This window comes from Leptonychotes weddellii, chromosome 12 (assembly GCF_054177405.1).
Source record: "Leptonychotes weddellii isolate Sample4059 chromosome 12, ASM5417740v2, whole genome shotgun sequence".
In the NCBI taxonomy this organism is placed as follows: domain Eukaryota; kingdom Metazoa; phylum Chordata; class Mammalia; order Carnivora; family Phocidae; genus Leptonychotes; species Leptonychotes weddellii.
This window is the reverse complement of record NC_138380.1, coordinates 13,036,168-13,055,958: the sequence shown is the minus strand read 5'-3', so window position 1 is coordinate 13,055,958 and position 19,791 is coordinate 13,036,168. Positions and strand designations below refer to the sequence as shown.

The 19,791-nt window shown below is 37.6% G+C and overlaps 1 protein-coding gene across 1 annotated transcript in view; it reads left to right on the top strand.

Moving 5' to 3' along the window:
• IFT56 (intraflagellar transport 56) overlaps window positions 1-19,791 on the top strand; it is a 49,664-nt gene that overhangs the window by 15,960 nt on the left and 13,913 nt on the right. Inside the window, exons 7-13 of the mRNA XM_081800903.1 lie at window positions 1,279-1,424; window positions 2,364-2,535; window positions 9,319-9,393; window positions 14,848-14,950; window positions 16,214-16,269; window positions 17,567-17,620; window positions 18,552-18,644. Coding sequence (XP_081657029.1) covers window positions 1,279-1,424; window positions 2,364-2,535; window positions 9,319-9,393; window positions 14,848-14,950; window positions 16,214-16,269; window positions 17,567-17,620; window positions 18,552-18,644 — 699 coding nt within the window. The remainder of the gene's footprint in view (window positions 1-1,278; window positions 1,425-2,363; window positions 2,536-9,318; window positions 9,394-14,847; window positions 14,951-16,213; window positions 16,270-17,566; window positions 17,621-18,551; window positions 18,645-19,791) is intronic.

The window sequence follows — 19,791 nt, the reverse complement described above, 5'->3', positions numbered from 1 at the left end:
CACACACATATATATATACACACATTTATCTATCATCTATCTATATACATACATGCATGGATTCCCTTTCTCTAAAATAAATACTTTTTAAAAAATAAATATTTTTTTAAAAATAAAGCTTTTGGGGTGCCTGGGTGGCTCAGTCGGTTAAGCGGCTGCCTTCGGCTCAGGTCATGATCCCAGGGTCCTGGGATCGAGCCCCTCATCGGGCTCCCTGCTCAGTGGGGAGCCTTCTTCTCCCTCTTCCTCTGTTTGCCTCTCTGCCTACTTGTGCTCTCTCTCCATCTCTCTGTCAAATAAATAAATAAAATCTTAAAAAAAATAAATAAAGCTTTTAGGGGCACCTGGGTGGCTCAGTTGTTAAGCGTCTTCCTTCAGCTCAGGTCATGATCCCAGGATCCTGGGATCGAGCCCCACATTGGGCTCCCTGCTCTGCGGGAAGCCTGCTTCTCCCTCTCCCACTCCCCCTGCTTATGTTCCCTCTCTCGCTGTCTCTCTCTCTGTCAAATAAATTTTAAAAACTTTAAAAAAGCTTTTAATTGATATTGCTAAATTATTTTACAGAAAGTTTATCAAATCATCCATAGGCAGTATATAAAAATAATTATTCTTAATGCGTTTAAAAATTTCATAGTATAATTGTCTATCTCTATTTAGTTCTTTCAGTTTTTGCATTATATGTTTTTCAGACTCTATCATTAAGTATATACAAATTTAGAGTTGTTCTGTCCATTTAGTGGATTGTAATATCATTGTAAATGTCTGTCTTTATCTCTAAAAATTTCTCTTCACTTAAAGTCTACTTTGTCATATTTGTAGAGCTACACCACTCTTTTAGTGTTTGTCTATTATATCTCTTTATATACTTTTTAAAACATTTTTTAAGATAAGTCACCCAGGTGCCCCTCTCTTTACATACTTTTAAACTTTCTACCTTACTGTGTCTTTATATTTTAAAATGTCTCTCTAATAAACAGCATATAAGAATGATAAAAAGAATAGGGGAAAAAATAGAAAGGAAGAAGGAAGAGGAGGGGTCAAGTAATTAATATTAGCTGTGATTCAAAGTCTTTCCATTGTCAAGGCTATGGCTCCAGAGGCTGTTTTCATTCTTTCTCTGAAGGAGAGACAGGGGAGAAGACAAGGAACTGAAGGGAAATAGAGAGAACTGAGAGAAAAAATGGCTGAAGGAGGAGTTAAAATCTCTGTACCATAGGTGTTGATTAACTGTACTCTAACATGAATCTTTACATGTCTTTTTCTCTCTGACAATTTTAGTTTAATGATGAGAAGAAGTTGATGAACTTTCATCAGAATCTTCAGGATATCACGGAAGATCAACTCAGTTTGGCCTCAATCCACTATATGCGATCTCACTACCAAGAAGCTATTGATATTTATAAGCGAATACTCCTAGATAACAGGTCTGTGTCCTTTCATGTCTACTCCAAATCTCATTTTGTTAGCTTTTTTCTGGAACTGGTTTGGCTGAGGACCTAGTGTCCTTTCGATCTATTATCACCATGTGTTCAAATCTGTTTAGCTAATAATGTGGTCAGATTAAGAACTTCTTATTCTCCAGATCAGGATTTCTCCATTTTTATTTCACTATCACCCTTCCAAGGAGCCTTTTTGGTCTCCCTCCTCCCCCATCACCTTCTCATGAAAGTTTGAAACCACAGATATACTGTATGTCCATTTATATACTGAACATATATCTATGCTTTATACTTAAAATGAGTACGATTTTCCACTTCTTCATAAGGATTTTTACCCCTTTGGGGATGATATGGCCCCTGTTGAAAATGCATGATCTAAATGTATCATTTCAGCATTGTAATAGGTTGTAGGGAATTTGCTGACAAAATTAGAAATAAACCATTCTGAAGAACTAACATTCCCACTTTATCACTGACCGCTGGGTATCTTTCCCACTTCCCAAAAATACCTCATCCACCTGCCTTCTCCCCTTTTGCTTACCTGCACCCAACCCATTCCCCTTCTCAGTCATTGAGTCTGCCTGCTTTGTGTGTCCATCCTTTGTCTGATGTATGCTTATTTACAGTTTAGACCAGTTACAGCATACATTAGTTTAGTCTTTTTAACATGAACTGGTAGGAGTTGAATGCTTCCCTTTCTCCTTTAGTTGTCATCTCTCATTCTACTTAAATAAAAACATCCAAATATTACAATACAAAAGAAAAATATTGCACTGATGATATCTTGCCTTCTTTCTTCAAAAGGCAAATTCATGTCCTCCTCACCTGGCTGTCCATTTGAGCCATTAAAAAAGTCCTTGTAGTTTGACAACCTTACTATGAAGTAGACTTAAACTGCTAACCCTTAATTCTTTCATCTAATAGGGAATACCTTGCCCTCAATGTGTATGTGGCCCTATGTTACTACAAGTTGGATTACTATGATGTGTCTCAAGAAGTTCTGGCAGTTTACCTTCAGCAAATTCCTGATAGCACCATCGCACTCAATCTTAAGGCCTGTAATCATTTTCGCCTTTACAACGGCAAAGCAGCTGAGGTAGTGATGGAAATATGTTTTTAATTTACTTAATTCCACTTTGAATAACCCTATACTTTTTGGGTTATTCATAAGACTCTATTATTTGTAACTCCTGGTTAATATCCCTTTGTTATCGCCAGGGTGATTCTATGAGAACCAACTATATGTAAATATTTATATTGATTAGATATTCAAAAAAAATGTCGATTTCTGAATTCTGTGTGTCTAATGTATTGTAGATATCTTTACCTAGATGCTTTATATTACCTTAAATATGTCAAAACTAAACAGTTCTGCTTCTTCCTCTAAAATAGGTTTGTGACTCTGTGGTTCATTGTCACCAGCATATAAATCACATTGCAAGCCTAGGATTTCCATCAGTCTTTTTCTTCACCACCCCATCTAATCATCTACCAGTTCCTTTCAGTTCTGCATCCTAGATATCTCTTTGATCTATCCTTTCTTCTCCTCTACCACTGTTCTAGTCTGGGCACTCCTCATCTTTTATTTCGGTTCTTTAAATAATTTCTCTGCCTCTAGCCTTGTCCTCTCCAGTCTAGCCACTGACATTGTTCCACACACCATGCTCTCCTACTATCATAGCTTTTCTCATTTCCTGGAATGCCTTATTCTCCTTGGTACAATTCACCATCTCTTTCAGGATTATCCCAAGAGGCAATAGTGATAAACATTTTATAAATACTTAGAAATTAGCTAACTTCTAGGCACTGTGCAGAATGCTTTGTATCTATTATTTAGTTCCCCTGACAATCCCGTGGAGAAATTCTGCTTTAGCTTTCTTTATGTAGGAAACTGAGAGTGCATAGTAGACCATACATGGGACCTCTTTTATTTAACACTATACACACACACATATATACACATATACAGAGAGAGAAAAAAGAGGGCATGTTCTATACTATATTTATTTACAGATACTTATTTATTTATGTAATAAACAGGTGATTTTTTTTAAAGATTTCATTTTTTTAAGTAATCTCTACACCGAACATGGGGCTCGATCTTACAACCCCAAGATCAAGAGTCACACACTCCACCAACCAGGTGCCCCTATACAAGTCATTTCTAGATTAACAGTGTGGGGCGCCTGGGTGGCTCAGATGGTTGGGTGTCTGCCTTCGGCTCAGGTCATGATCTCAGGGTCCTGGGATCGAGTCCCTCATCGGGCTCCCTGCTCCTTGGGAGCCTGCTTCTCCCTCTGCCTTTCTCTCTTGCTCTGTCTCTCATGAATAAAAAAAAAAAAAAAAAAAAAATCTTTAGATTAACAGTGTGAGGGGGGCCATGGAAATTACTTCCTCAACCATTATTTTAGTTGCTGGCAGAAGCCACCAAGATTCAATGTAAAATTTGTGCATGTGTCAAAATTTTAAAATCCCACCCCTGCCCAAAAAACAGTCCCAGCTGGGATCGTGCCACTGGAGGAGGAGGGAAAGGAACTGAAACCAGCAAACTAACTCTATCAAAGCAAAATTCACTGTGTAAATGTAATAGCAAGGGATATTATTACATCGCTGACAGCAGACTCAGCTCCTGAGTGAAACAGTATTTAGTAATTGTGGGAGAGGGGTGGAGTGGAAAGCATGTGTCCTGTGCATAGGCCCAGATTCACTTTTTGTGGCTTATGTCGATGAAAGTGGTCTGTCTGGCAATACAAATGCCCACCACTTCAACTGCTTAGTATGCAATCGAGCACTCCATTTGTATGTTGTGTATAATACGTTCTTGGGTGTACTCACTTCAACTACAGAGTCCCTGGAGTCTGCTTCATTGGCTGGTTTCCAGCGTCAGCAGTTTAATAGTAAACTGGTTCGCAATTTGATCTCTTTAGAGTTTATGGCCTTTGGTAAGAGCAAATAAAAGAAATATATTCTTGCCTTTCTACCTTGAGTTAATCTTGGGGATTTGCCAATATTTTCCAGTCTATTAAATGTTTACATTTTGTCTGCACGTGTTCTTTCCATAGTCTGGTATGGGTAGCGAGGTTAACCAGTATTCTGTAGGTCTAGCATGATGCAAGTCAGGGCACCAAACTATATTTCCTATCCCCCAAAAGACATGCTTTTTCACTTGAAATTGTGTCTGTGCCATTTACATATTAATTTTATAATGTATTCCAGCAGGAGATGACTATGTCAAATGTACCCTGACAAGGTTTTTTGGGGAGGGGGTTGTTAACAGTAGAATATAGTTTGTGTTTGCCGATAATTTTATTAAACCACTTAAAAATCAGGCATTCCTCTAGTAATTTGTATAATCCATCCAATATTCTATGGTTCGTTCTCTCCACAAACACCAATAGCATTCCGCCCTTCTGTAGTAAGCATGATATAATCTGTACTGATTCACTTAATTCTTGAGGTACTTTAAATAACTTGCCCAAAGTTTTATGACTAACAAGTGACAAATTCAGGTCTCAAACCCTTGTCTATCTGACTCTAAAGCCCATAGACTTAACTGCAAATTTAGGGGTACTTTCTTCTTTTCTCTTATATGTGATTATAGGTAGATAGATAGATATTTGTAGATGTATATAGGTATATATGTAGATACAGATATAAAATACCATGCGTGTTATCTGCTAGTTGCCTGGTTATCTTTCATCTAGACAAGCTTATTGAGGATTGAAACTGTGTCTTTTGACATGTGTGTCCTGGTACCTGGCACAACGCACACACAAAGTTGGTGTCAATTAAATATTGGTTGAATGAGAATACTAAGACTTCACACTTAGTATGACTAAGAAATTAAGGGAGACTCGTGTTTAAAGAAGGAGGAGGGGGCACCTGGGTGGCTCAGTCGTTAAGTGTCTGCCTTCGGCTCAGGTCATGATCCCAGGGTCCTAGGATCGAGCCCCGCATCAGGCTCCCTGCTCGGCGGGAGGCCTGCTTCTCCCTCTCCCACTTATCCTCCTTGTGTTCCCTCTCTCGCGTGTCTCTCTTTGTCAAATAAATAAATAAAATCTTTAAAAAAAAAATAAAGAAGGAGGAAGTTCAGAAGAAGTCAATAAAAATGAAGATTGAAAAAAAGCCATTGGGTTTCATAGGATTTCCTACAATGTCCTACTCTGATTAGGATATCATTATTATTGGGGTTCGAAACTAGATGACAAAGAGATAAGGAATGGGTGAGTAATTGCTTGGATTGGGATTTGTCATAAAGGCTATAGCAGAGGGATGACAAGTAGGTCATGGAGCAGTAGAAGCAGTGACAATAAGATGCTGCTGAAAGGAAGGGGAATGCTAGTTTCAGAGGATAACTAGTTAAAAGAACTTTTTCCCCCAAACTGGGAAGGCCTCCAGAGCAGTGATTAAGAGCAGGAGCTTTGAAATCAGATAGACCCCAAATTCACTTCTGGGTGGTAGGTGTGTGGCTTTCAGTGAACTACTTAACCTCCTTAAGCATCACCTGCAAAATAAGGAAAGTAATAGACTGACTTATTATGGGTCTCTGTAAAAATTAAATGATATGATGTACGTAAAGTCTCTAACTTGATATACATAGTAAACTCTCAGTAAATATATATATATTTTTTAAAGATTTTATTTATTCATTTGAGACACAGAGATACAGAGAGAGAGAGAGAGAGAGCATGAGCAGTGGGAGAGGCAGAGGGAGAGGGAGAAGCAGACTCCCAGCTGAGCCAGGAGCCCGATGTGGGGCTCGATCCCAGGACCCCAGGATCATGACCCGAGCCGAAGGCAGACGCTTAACCATCTGAGCCACCCAGGCGCCCCAACTCTCAGTAAATATTAACAATTATCACATATTTTGGAGGCAGAAAGATTGTCAAAGCTATCTGTCTTTTCCTTTATGTTTGGTGCTTTCTGTATCTTGTTTAAGATGATTTCCTGGCCCAAGATCATATTCTCTGGTATTATCTTCCTTTTTTTAAGGAAAAATTTATTTTTTAAAAATATGTAATCTCTACCCCGGGTGTGGTACTTGAACTCATGACCCCGAGATCAAGAGTCACATGCTCTTCTGACTGAGCCAACCAGGCACCCTTGGTATTATCTTCTAAAAGCCTTCTTGTTTTGCCTTTTTCAAATCCAAATTATCTATATTTATACTATATTATATTTATTTTTTAAGATTTTATTTTTTTTTAAGTAATCTCTACACCCAGCATGGGGCTCAAACTCACAACCCCAAGACCAAGAATTGCATGCTCCGTCGACTGAGCCAGCCAGCCACCCCTATAAATATATTATATCTAAAAGGTTTAATTTCTCAATTAAAAGACAAAGATTGGCAAATTAGATTGAAAAGACAAAACCCTAATATATGTTTTAAATATAAGGACAGAAAATTTGAATGTAAAAGGATATGTTTCATGCAGAATATTTCTTACATGGTTTCCATCATTGGTGTCATGCTTTTAGAAAGGTCATTTTCACTTTAACATGGATAAGATGATCCATATCTTCCATTTATAGTTTTATTTTTTAACATCTTCATTGAGATGTAACTCACAGACCCTATAATTCACCCTTTTAAAGTATACAATTCATTGGTTTTTATTATATTCACAGATATGTGCAATCACTACCACAGTTTTAGAGCATTTGCATTACCTCAAAAAGAAACCCCATGCCCCTTAGAAACTCCATCAACCCCTGGCCCTCCATTCCCCCAGCCCAAGCAATTGTGAATCTGCTTTCTGACTCTAGATTTGCTGATTCTGGATATTTCATTAAAAAGTAATATATAATATGTGAACTTTTATGACTGTCTTCTTTTACTTAGCATGTTTATAAATTTCATCATGTTGTAGCCTATATTAGTACTTCATTCATTTTTATGACCAAATAATATTCTATTGTATCGATAGACTACATTTTATTTTTCCATTCATCAGCTGATGGACATTTGGGTCGTTTCCACTTTTGGCCTATTATGACTAATGAATGCTGTTATAAGCATTTGTGTACATGTTCTTGGACATGTGTTGGATGTGTTTCCATTTCTCTTGGGTATATATCTAGGAGTGGAATTGTTAGGTTATATGGAGCTCTATATTTAATTGAGGAACTGCCAGACTGTTTTACAAAGTAGCTACACCAGTTTACATTCCCACCAGCAGTGTATAGGAGTTTCCATTTCTCTACATCCTGGCCAGCAGTTATTATCTGACTTTTTTATTGTAGCCATCCCATTGGATGTGCAGTGAAATCTCTTTGTGGTTTTGATTTGCATTTCTCTGATGACTAATGATGCTGCACATCTTTTCATGTGCAGTGAGTTCCGCTTTAAATTCTGCGCCCTAGGCATCTCACTTGGCGCAGCCCTAGTTCTGGCTGGCCCTGCCTGAAATCAGAACTGTCCTCATGATACTAAAAGATTTTGTCTTTTCACTTTCCTTTGCTCAAGTGTGCCATGAAGCTTTCCAGAGACAGCATAATTTCAAAAGAGATCAAATGCAGATGCAGACATGCCAATCTAGCTGTCCTCTTTTAAGCCAGACATTAAAGAGATTTGCAAAAATATAAAACAGTACTACTCTTCTCACTAAGTTTTTGTTTTGTAAATGCAGTTTTCTTTTTTTTTTTTTTTAAAGATTTTTATTTATTTATTTGAGAGAGAGAGAATGAGAGACAGAGAGCATGAGAGGGAGGAGGGTCAGAGGGAGAAGCAGACTCCCTGCCCAGCCGGGAGCCCGATGCGGGACTCGATCCCGGGACTCCAGGATCATGACCTGAGCCGAAGGCAGTCGCTTAACCAACTGAGCCACCCAGGCGCCCCTGTAAATGCAGTTTTCTTAAGTGAAAGATATTTATGTTAATGTGTAGTGGGCTTATTATTTTTGATTAATTGAATACTTTAAAATTTCTGTTTTAATTTCTAATACAATATATATTGTACTGTGGGCTATTTACGTGGGCTATGACGCACTAAAACAAAAGCTCTTCGGGATCCTTAATAATTTTTAAGATTATAAAAGAGATCCTGAGATCAAAAAGCTTGAAAACTGCTGATCTAGCCTAATATTACCAAACACTTTGGAATTGCTGCTGTGGACAAGAGAAGGGATTAATAAAAGGGTTGCTGAAGCAGATGCGCAATCCCATATGAGATCAAATAGAACAAGTTTGTAGTGGTTAGTGAGAACAATCAAGAATTTAATTATTTTATCCTGAGAAGCTTAGCTACCTAACTGATGGAAGTTGAAAAAGGAGGAGAGGAAGATTACTCAAAATTATAGATTGGCAAGGTAGGAATAACAGAAAGCTGAGGAAGGATAAGTGAATCTAAGGTGTTTGTGAAGATGCTGGAAATGACTGACCGTTTGTTCTACAGGGAGTGAAGGGGGTAATAGAATACAGAAGAGATCTGATAAGTCTAATAAATAATAGGAGAAGGTATTTTAATTGTGCTAAGTAAATAAAAGGCCAATGCAGCCGGAAGGAGGTACTGTGAGAATTCGGGATACAGGTGGAATGATCAGTTTGAAGAATCAACCCCAGTTTTCAAAAGTTTAGCTCCTTTATCACCTTTGACTCTGCAAGAAAAGATTAAGTAGGAGTCTTCAGACGTGGGCTTACCAGTTTCAAACTTGCTGCTTAGTGTAAGGTTCAAATCATTTATTGTTTATAAGCCTCAATGTTCTCATCTGTAAAATGAGGTTAACAATCACACTGACTCTTAGAGTCCTGAGGAACAAATGAAATATGAATGAAATGGCATGTTAAACTCTTTGTAAACTATAAAACATTGTGCAATTATGTGGCATAAGAACTGTGCACTTGTCATTTTCCTAAGCCTTTCCTTTTTCAATTTCAGGCAGAACTCAAAAGCTTGATGGACAATGCTTCTTCTTCCTTTGAATTTGCTAAAGAACTCATCAAGCACAATCTGGTGAATAGCAGTTTCCTGTCTTGACTGAACTGAGTCTTAGCCTACTTCGGTATTTCCCAGCAGTTAGAAGGGTGAATGAAGGGAGATATTGCAACAAATACTTCTCTACTCCAAGTGAGCCCCTCCTTGCTATGGAGGAGAGAAAATTAAGTTTCAGAGATCAGGTCCTTCCCTCAAGGAAACCCCTACTGGGAGGGCAGTAATACATACATAACATTTAGAAAGAAGTGCAAGGCAGTGTAGGTCCAAGTGTTCATTCTGTTGGCAAAGACCAAAAGACATGTATCCTTGTGGGTTACAATAAACGGGAAGGATTTTCTGGTGAAAGTCCAACTTGAGTTCATCTTTGAAGGATGGCTGAGATTTAGAGGGTTCGTTGAAGGCAAGGATATGGAGTTAGAACAAAAATGACATATGTGAAAGATTATGAGCAGGCTAAGCTTACTAGAACAGAAAGTGTGTCCTGGGGCATAGTGAAAAGGAAAGTCTTAAGGAAAAAATAAAGAGGCGGTCAGGTTTAAGGCTGGACTCTGACGGCCATTGATAAAAAAAAGTATCCATATTCAGGTAAAGTTTAATTGATAATGCAATATTGTGGACACAGAGCAGCTGCTTTCAACTCAGACACCTGGGGACACTGGGAAAATTACATAATATTGCTGAGTTTCAGATCCCTCATCAGAAAATGGCATTAATAATACCTACACCTTTTCCTTCTGATTTCTCTATTCCCCTTTTTAGCACCAATTCTGCTGAGACTCTCTCCTCCCCTTTACCTCTGATATCTGCTTGGTCACTTGATCCTACTGATTCTTTCTTGGCAAAGTCTTATATTTATTCCATTCCTTCTCTAATTCAGGCCTCCATCACAGATATAATTTTCTCTGGATAGTTTCTATTATGAGGTTCTGCCTCTTTTCACTTCTCATCTAGTTTATCAACTTAAATTTTTGTGGAGAATGATGTATTAGAGATAGTAGTCTGGAAATCAAGCTTGGAGAGAGATTAGGACTGGAGAGTAGATTTAGGAGTTTCATAAGAGAAATGATAGCTACAGTTCTGACAACTAAACATGGAAGAAAGGAGAAAAATATGGTCCCAAGAGAGCGTTTAAGGAGCTGAAGGAAGGAGAATAAGCAGATAAAACAAGAAAGGGGGGATGGGAAATATCACCTAGATAATGCAATGCCATTTACAACTGCACATTTTAATCACTTGGGAGGTTTTTAAAAATAATGATGCATGGGCTCCACCCCCCAGAGATTCTTATTTAATGGTTGGGCTAGGGCTCAGCTATCAGTATTTTTTTTCTTAACAGTTTCCCAGGTGGATATAATGTACAGCCAGAGTAAAGAACCACGATATGTATATATGACTAGAGGGGGTATATCAGCTAGTAAATAGAGATTACCCTTGGAGAGTGGGATTAAAGAGAGAAGTAAGAGTATGGAAATTGTCCTTTGTCCTTTTGTAATACTATATATGTTTTTTTCCCAATGAACAAATATCACTTTTACAGTTTAAAACAAAGTCTAAACATACTAAGCGATATAAATGGTTGTTCTGAGCATTGGCTTTTGCAGTCAGACTTGAGGTCAAAAATCAAGCTACACCATGTACTAGCTTTGGACCTTTGGGTGAGGTCCCTTAGCATTGTTGAGACTCAGTGTTCTCATATGTGCCATAAGGGAAATTACAGTACCTACCTTATTTTCTTGTGAGGATTAAATGAGGTAATGTATGTAAGATACTTTACACAGTATCTAACATAGAGTGTTTAGTAAATCATGCTTTTGTGGTCATGCTACAGCCATCAGTGTCCAAACTACAGACACGTCATTGAGCAAGAGGACAGAAGAATCCATTGAATTGGTTAAAGGAGTTAATTCATGACTTGTGAGAGTAAGTTCACTAGTGTACTGGGAATAGGAATTAAGGAGTGAGAGAATAATAAGGTTGAAGCAGTAAGCCACACAGTTTTGAAGTGTGGCATTGAAAGGAAGGAGAAAAATAGGGTACTATCCGGAGGGAACAATGGCACCAAGAGAAAGATTTTTGTTTGTGTATGTTTAAAGTTGAGAAGTAGGACCAGGACAAATGAAGATAGAATAATTAATAGAGAATCAAGATCCAGATCGAGTTGAAAGTTATGAGAATCCATTGGATTGGGAGAACAAACATTGTCAAAATGTCCATACTACCCAAAGCAATCTACAGATTTAATGCAATCCCTATCAAAATACCAACAGCATTTTTCACAGAACTAGAACAAACATTCCTAAATTTGTATGGAACTACAAGAGACCCCAAATAGCCAAAACAATCTTGAAAAAGAAGAACAAAACTGGAGATATCACAATCCCAGATTTCAAGATATACGACAAAGCTGTAGTAATCAAAATACTGTGGTACTGGCATAAAAACAGACACATAAATCAACAGAACAGAATAGAGAACCCAGAAATAAACACACAATTATATGGTCAATGAATCTTCGACAAAGGAGGCAAGAATATGCAATGGGAAGAAGTCTCTTCAACAAATTATGTTGGGCAAACTGGACAGCTACATGCAAAAGAATGAAACTGGACCACTTTCTTACAACATACACAAAAATAAACTCCAAATGGATTAAGAACCTAAATGTGAGACCTGAAACCATAAACATCCTAGAAGAGAGCACAGGCAGTAATCTGTCTGACATCGGCCATAAAACATTTTTCTAGATATGTCCCCTGAGGCAGGCACAACAAAAGCAAAAATAAACTATTGGGACTACATCAAAATTAAAAGCTTCTGCACAGCCAAGGAAATAACAAAACAGAAAGACAACCTATTGAGTGGGAGAAGATATTTGCAAATGACATATCCAAAAAACATTATCCAAAATATATAAAGAACTTAAACAACTTGAGGCACCTGGGTGACTCAGTTGGTTAAGTGTCTGGCTCTTGATCTCAGTTCACCTCTGGATCTCAGAGTTGTGAGTTCAATCCTGCCTTGGGTTCCACACTGGGCGTGGAGCGTACTTAAAAAAAAAAACAAAAAAAACTTCTACAACTCAACACCAAAAAAATCCAAATAATCTAATTTAAAAATGGGCAGAAGACCTGAACAGACATTCTCCAAAGAAGACAGACATACAGATGGCCAACAGACACATGAAAAGATGCTCAACATCACTCATCATCAGGGCAATGCAAATCAAAACCACAGTGAGATATCACCTCACACCTGTCAGAATGGCTAGACTCAAAAACACAAGAAACAAGTGTTGGCAAGGGTGTGAAGAAAAAGGAACCTTTGTGCACTGTTGGTGGAAAAGCAAACTGGTGCAGCCACTCTGGAAAACAGTAAGGAGGTTCCTCAAAAAATTAAAAATAGAATTACCATGTGATGCAGTAATTCCACTACTGGGTGGAACCCAAAGGACATGAAAACACTAATGCAAAAAAATAAATGCACTCCTATGTTTTTTGCAGCATTATTTACAATAGCCAAATATGGAAGCGACCCAGTGTCCATCAATAGATGAATGGATAAAGAAGAATGGATACAATGGATTCCAGTGGATACCATGGAATATTATTCACCCATAAAAATGAATGAAATCTTGCCATTTGGGACAGCATGGATGGATCTAGAGAGTATAATGCCAAGTGAAATAAGTCAGTTAGACAAATACCAAATGATTTCACTCATGTGGAATTTAAGAAACAAAATAAAGAAAGAAAAAGACAAACCAAAAAACAGACTCTTAACTATAGAGGACAAACTGGTGGTTAGCAGAGGGGAGGTGGGTGGGAGGACGGGTGAAATAGGTGATGGGGCTTAAGATTACACTTATCACGATGAACACTGAGTAATGTATATTATACACCTGAAACTAATATAACTAATATAACACTGTATATTAATTATACTGGAATTAATTTTTTTTAAAGTCATGAGATCAAGAAGACAAGTAGAAGAATTAATCTTAGCAAAAGAAGGGAACATCTCAGACGAGGAAGAATCAAGAAAGATGACCAAGTGGATATTTTTGAATTAGAAAGGAGAGATTAGGTAGCTCATGTCTGATGGCCTTGATTTCTGTATATTTATTTGTGAAACAACTTCCTATGTGCCAGACACTGTGCTAGGCTCTGGGTACACAACAGTGCACAAAACTGCTTTCCTGAATGTTATTTTGTTTTAGCTCTTCTCTATAGCATTTACTGTCATATAACATAATACTTATGGGTTTGCTGTTTGAGGCTCTCTCCCCAGTTGAGTGTAGCCTATGTAGTGACGGGAGTAATTCATTCCTGCTGTAACCCCAGTGCTTACTACAATTCCAGGCATATGGTAGGTGCTTGTGAGTATTTACGGAGTTAATTAAATGTTACCTACTATGTACCACACATTTAGCCCATTTTAACTCATTCAGTCCTCATAATAGTCCTGAAAGGTAGACATTATTAATGCCATTTAGAGATGAGGAAATAGGCTCAGAAAGGTTATATAAATTCCTTCATGGAGCTTGTTTGTTTGTTTTTAGAAAGGGAGAGCAAGTGGGGAGGGCCAGAGGGAGAGGGAGAGAGAATCCCAAGCAGACTCCATGCCCAGCAGAGACCAACATGGGGCTCGATCCTACAACCCTGAGATCATGACCTGAGCCAAAATCCCAAGAGTTAGATGCTTGGGGCACCTGGGTGACTCAGTTGGTTAAGCCTCTGCCTTCAGCTTGGGTCATGATCTCAGGGTCCTCGGATCAGGCTCCATGCTCAGCAGGGAGTCTGCTTCTCCTTCTTCTTCTTCCTCTGCCCCTAACCCTGCTTGTGGGTCCGCGCTCTCTCTGATAAATAAATAAAACCATTAAAAAAAAACAAGAATTGGATGCTTAACTGACTGAGCCACCCAGGCACCCCCTTCGCGGAGCTTTTGATACAGAGTATCTGTCTAGAAAATGTTTTATTAATTTTGGGGTACTTTAAGAGTTTTCTGCAGTTCTTGGGGCTCCTGGGTGGTTCAGTCATTAGGCATCTGCCTTCGGCCCGGGTTGTGATCCCAGGGTCCTGGGATCGAGCCCCTCATTGGGCTCCCTGCTCAGCGGGAAGCCTGCTTCTCACTCTCCCACTCCCCCTGCTTATGTTCCTGCTCTCGCTATCTCTCTCTCCGTCAAATAAATAAATAAAATCTTTAGAAAAAAAAAAGTTTTCTGCAGTTCTTATGAAGAGAAAAGGAAAGGTATACAATAGGTTTATGCCTTTATTCTGTTTCTTACATTTATTATAATTTAGATGATAGCTTGCTTTCAATGGGGTCAAGGTGGTGTGTATACTGAGAGCTTCAAAAATATATTCAAGGAATAACTGAGTACCCAGTTATAAGTGGCAACTCCTTAATTAAACATTTCCACCAATAAATATATTCATACTTATTGCTGTAATAACAGACTTTGTCTAACTTTAGGTTGTTTTCCGAGGAGGTGAAGGGGCTTTGCAGGTTTTGCCTCCCCTGGTTGATGTCATTCCTGAAGCTCGGTTAAACTTAGTGATTTACTACCTTCGTCAAGGTAAGAAAAATCTGTCTTGGTTTTGCTTATAATGAGATATTTTAGAACATTTAATCTCTAACTGAACTACTTGCTTAACTTTTAAAATCCATAATACTTCCAAAAACATATTTGCAACAGGTTCATAGGAGAGAACAAATTTATTGGTACTTATTTGTTGTACCTTTTCTCTTTATCCTCTCTTTCCTCTTCTGTTGCTTCCAACCTTCTCCCTCATTCTGTTTTTCTTTCTTCCTCTTCTTTTTCTGTCTTTTGTTCTCTACCCATTCTATTTCAGTTTTTCCACTGTTTTTACTTCCCCTTCCTTGTGGTTCTTTTTCTATGTATAAGGCACATCCACATTTTCTTGAGTTTCTTTTTTTTATCATATTTGCTCTAATTGTCTGCCTTTCTGTTTCTTTGTGCTTCCAGCTTCTTATGAGAAATATTATGATTCAAAGATAATGTGATATTTACTGCCACTAAGTAAGGTTAAAATTGTTAGACACGTGCCTAAGCAGTCTTTGATCTAACAGTTTTGAGTACAGGATAGTAGCTACCATGCATTGGTGGTGGCACTCTGTCATGGACCCTGGACTAACAGTGTGGGCCTTTTTAGGTGCATGGTAGAAACCAACCAGACAACATATTCCTCACTGAGGAAAATGTAAGTGTTTATTAAAATAAGAACATGAACTTGCAAACAGTTCTATTTGATATGTAAGCACAAAGAAATAGGCATTTGGATAAGAATTAAATATCTTATATATTTTAGAAATTATTTATTATAAAATTTTTCAAACTAAGCAAAATAGTTTAAACACCCAAAATGCACACCCAAAATATTCATTCCAGATTCAACAGTCTTCAAAATATTGCCATTCTTTCATCCATTCTCCCTGTCCCTTTTTGTTGCTGAAACGTCTTAAAGCAAATCCCAGACTTCATGTCATTTCACTCCTACATACTTAATATATATTGTCTTTTTAAGAAATTGGCTGTTTTACTTATATAACTACAATGCCATTGCTATTTAATACCCAATCTATATTCTTAGCTTGAACATTTTTTTAGGTGCTTCATGACTTACAGGTTTCCTAAGATATTTGGTTATATTTAGGATAATTACTCCACATTGAACTTGATGGAGAGTTAGAGGACAGATAAAACAAATCATACCTCCCATGAACGTTTGAATGCTGAAGGATCTTACCTTTTCGGGACTGTTTCAGAAGGGTTTGCTGGAATACAGACTATTATAGCTACTTATTTCTTGTATTTCAGATGATGTACAAGAAGCTTATAACTTAATTAAGGATCTGGAACCTACTACTCCTCAGGTAATTGAAAATGTGTTACCATTTTACTAACCAACTTCTGTTGAAAGTAGAATTTCAGAAAGATAGCAGGAAGGCATATTAGAGAAGAGTCCAGCTTGTAGAATCTCGGGAAAGACCATAAATATTGATTTAGGAATGTCCTGTGAGACTTTTGATATGAAAATGAACATTCTGGATTTTTTTTTTTTAAAGATTTTATTTATTTGACAGAGAGAGACACAGCGAGAGAGGGAACACAAGCAGGGGGAGTGGGAGAAGGAGAAGCAGGCTTCCCGCAGAGCAGGGAACCCGATGCGGGGCTCGATCCCAGGACCCTGGGATCATGACCTGAGCCGAAGGCAGATGCTTAACGACTGAGCCACCCAGGCGCCCCGAACATTATGGATTTTTTAATGTTTTTAAACTCCCTTATATGTGGTCATTTCCTCCAAATGGATGAGGTTTGAAAAAACTAAAATCTAGAATTCTGATGGAACTAACAAGATATAGAAACTTATCTCATTAGTATAATTGTAACTTGTCTTTCTCCCCTACTGGATTGTTATTAGCTCTTTGCAGTCAGGGCCTGTGTCTGTTTGTATTTCCAACACTATGTACACTAGGCATGTAACAGACATTGCACTTACTGAATGAAAGACTGAAATGTTTCTAGACCCCATGAAATCTAAACAGATACATTTCTCCAGGGTATTAAAAGTTTCAGCATCTTTTATACTGCTCTTTTTATGAACCCTCTTAAATAAAAATAGTACCTACATAAAAAATTTATAAAGCTTCTAAGGAAGGTATCTATCAAAGAATAAAGCCAAGTCTGACAGCGATAAAGGTGAGGCTCCAGGGCTCCAAAAGAGATAATACCTTACAAACGGAGATCAGAGGATACTTTTTTTTTAGGAAAAGGATTTTTAGCAAATAAAAGTTATTACATGATTAGAAAGGGAAGATAATATATATGATGTAGTCACAAAGAATGGCAGTGGCTAATAAAGTGATAAAAATTATTACGTAAATGTTTTATTGTTAATTTTTTCCACTGAGTTGAAATAAAACTTCTCAAGGTTTCCACTGAGTTTTTCTGCTTAAGATTGTAAATTTACAAATATGGTGAATTCTATTATATGGACACTTTCCTGAAAACCAAATGAAAGTCTCCTAATTCTTTCATTCAAGCCAGGGATGGAACAGAGAAAAGTGACTCTGGGTAACTTTTGATAATGTATATATAGCATTAAGTCGAAATTAATTTTCATAGCTACGCATTCTTCAGAAATTAATTAGTGTTATTGCATGTTGCCAGGAGTATATCCTCAAAGGAGTGGTCAATGCGGCCCTTGGCCAGGAAATGGGTTCGGTGAGTATGAAATCACTGGTAATCTATAGTTGCAGTTATAGTGTGTGGAAAAGATCAAAATGAATGTTAAAGTTCAACCAGCAGTAAGCTCACAAATAGGCTTATCTACATTTCCTTTCCTGTCTCCATATCCCCCAACCCAGATTCCATTATAAAAAGAATTCTGTGATTTAAAGACAAAAAAAAAAAAAAAAGAAAGCTTTAACTCTAAGAATTGCTGTTTCCTCTTTTAAAAGCCCAAATTTTAAGCAGTGTTTCTATCTAATAATAACTGAAAATCATTGCACAGCTTCATTCTTATTTTCAGGGAATTTGGTTAACCTTGCACACCCCTGAGCTATAATTTTGGCATCTGTAAAATGGGGATAGTTGTTTCTTTGGCAAAGACTTTTATAAACACCCAAACATTGTTTAAAATTAAGTTCTTATTCATCTGAATATGACACATTAAGTTCTTTTGGGAACAAAGTGGATATAAATAAATATTTTTATCTCTAGCTCACTCTACAGTGCCTCGTATAGCAGATAGGGAGTAAATAGTTATCGAATAAGTGAATGAGTGTATTGAATTAATACTCCTTATAACTGTGGCTCCTACCACAAGGTCTAATATATGATAAAAGAGCAGTATCTGTTGAATGTGTGAATGAATGACTAAATGAATGAGTTCATTTAATGAAGTTACTTTTAGGATAGAGTTTGGGGATTGGATTTTTTTTCTTCCTTTTTTATCTGACCCAGGGTAGGTTTTAATTTAGTTTCAGGTTATGATTCTCTAGTGCTTATGCTAATAAAAATTAGTTTGTTTGGGAAACGATGTAAAACAAGGGTGTATGTTAAATCCTGGCACATATTTTAAAACCATAAAGTGTAATACAAATAAAATATTTTCAGCTTCTGTCAGCTATCTCAGCTCTGCTTTGTTTTTCAGAGGGACCATATGAAAATTGCCCAGCAGTTCTTCCAGCTGGTGGGAGGGTCAGCGAGTGAGTGTGGTATGTCTGAAATCAGTACTCATTCACATGATTCATAATTGGAGTTGGTCATATATTGACTGGTGAAGTTTGAGTCTCTGTCCAGGGTTACATGTGTCAGACATGAAAGAAAAGTATCAAAGTATCAAGTAGGAGGTCCTGTGGGAAAGACACAGGAGAGAATATTGGGTTAGCTCTTCTCAACATCTCAGCTGAAGGGGGATGAGAGATTATATAAATAGAAGAGAATGAATATAATCTTTAGTTCATGAGAGTTTTTAAAATTTGATTCTGTTTTTGATCTGAAATGTTAACTTTTATTGATTTTTCTTTTTTTTTAAATTTTATTTTATTATGTTAGTCACCATACAATACATCATTAGTTTTTGATGTAGTGACCCATGATTCATTGTTTTGATATAACACCCAGTGCTCCATGCAGTATGTGCCCTCCTTAATACCCATCACCGGGCTAACCCATCCCCCGACCCTCCTCCCCTCTAAAACCCTCAGTTTGTTTCTCAGAGTCCATAGTCTCTCATGGTTCATCTCTCCCTCCAACTTTCCCCCCTTCATTTTTCCCTTCCTTCTCCTAATGTCCTCCATGCTATTCCTTATGTTCCACAAATAAGTGAAACAGTATGATAATTGACTTTCTCTGCTTGACTTATTTCACTTAGCATAATCTCCTCCAGTCCCATCCATGTTGATGTAAAAGTTGGATATTCATCCTTTCTGATGGCTGAGTAATATTCCATTGTATATATGGACCACATCTTCTTTATCCATTCATCTGTTGAAGGGCATTTCGACTTCCCACAGACTTTTTTTAATTTTAATGACTTTCCACAGACTTCCCACAGCTATTGCAGACATTGCTGCTAAGAACATTGGGGTGCATATGGCCCTTCTTTTCATTACATCTGTGTCTTTGGGGTAAATACCCAGGAGTGCAATTGCTGGGTCATAGGGTAGCTCTATTTTTAATTTTTTGAGGCACCTCCACACTGTTTTCCAAAGTGGCTGTACCAACTTGCATTCCCACCAACAGTGTAAGAGGGTTCCCCTTTCTCCACCATTTGTTGTTTCTTGCCCTGTCAATTTTTGCCATTCTAACTGGTGTAAGGTGGTATCTCAATGTGGTTTTGTTTTTTTTTTTTAAAGATTTTATTTATTTTTTGACAGAGAGAGAGACAG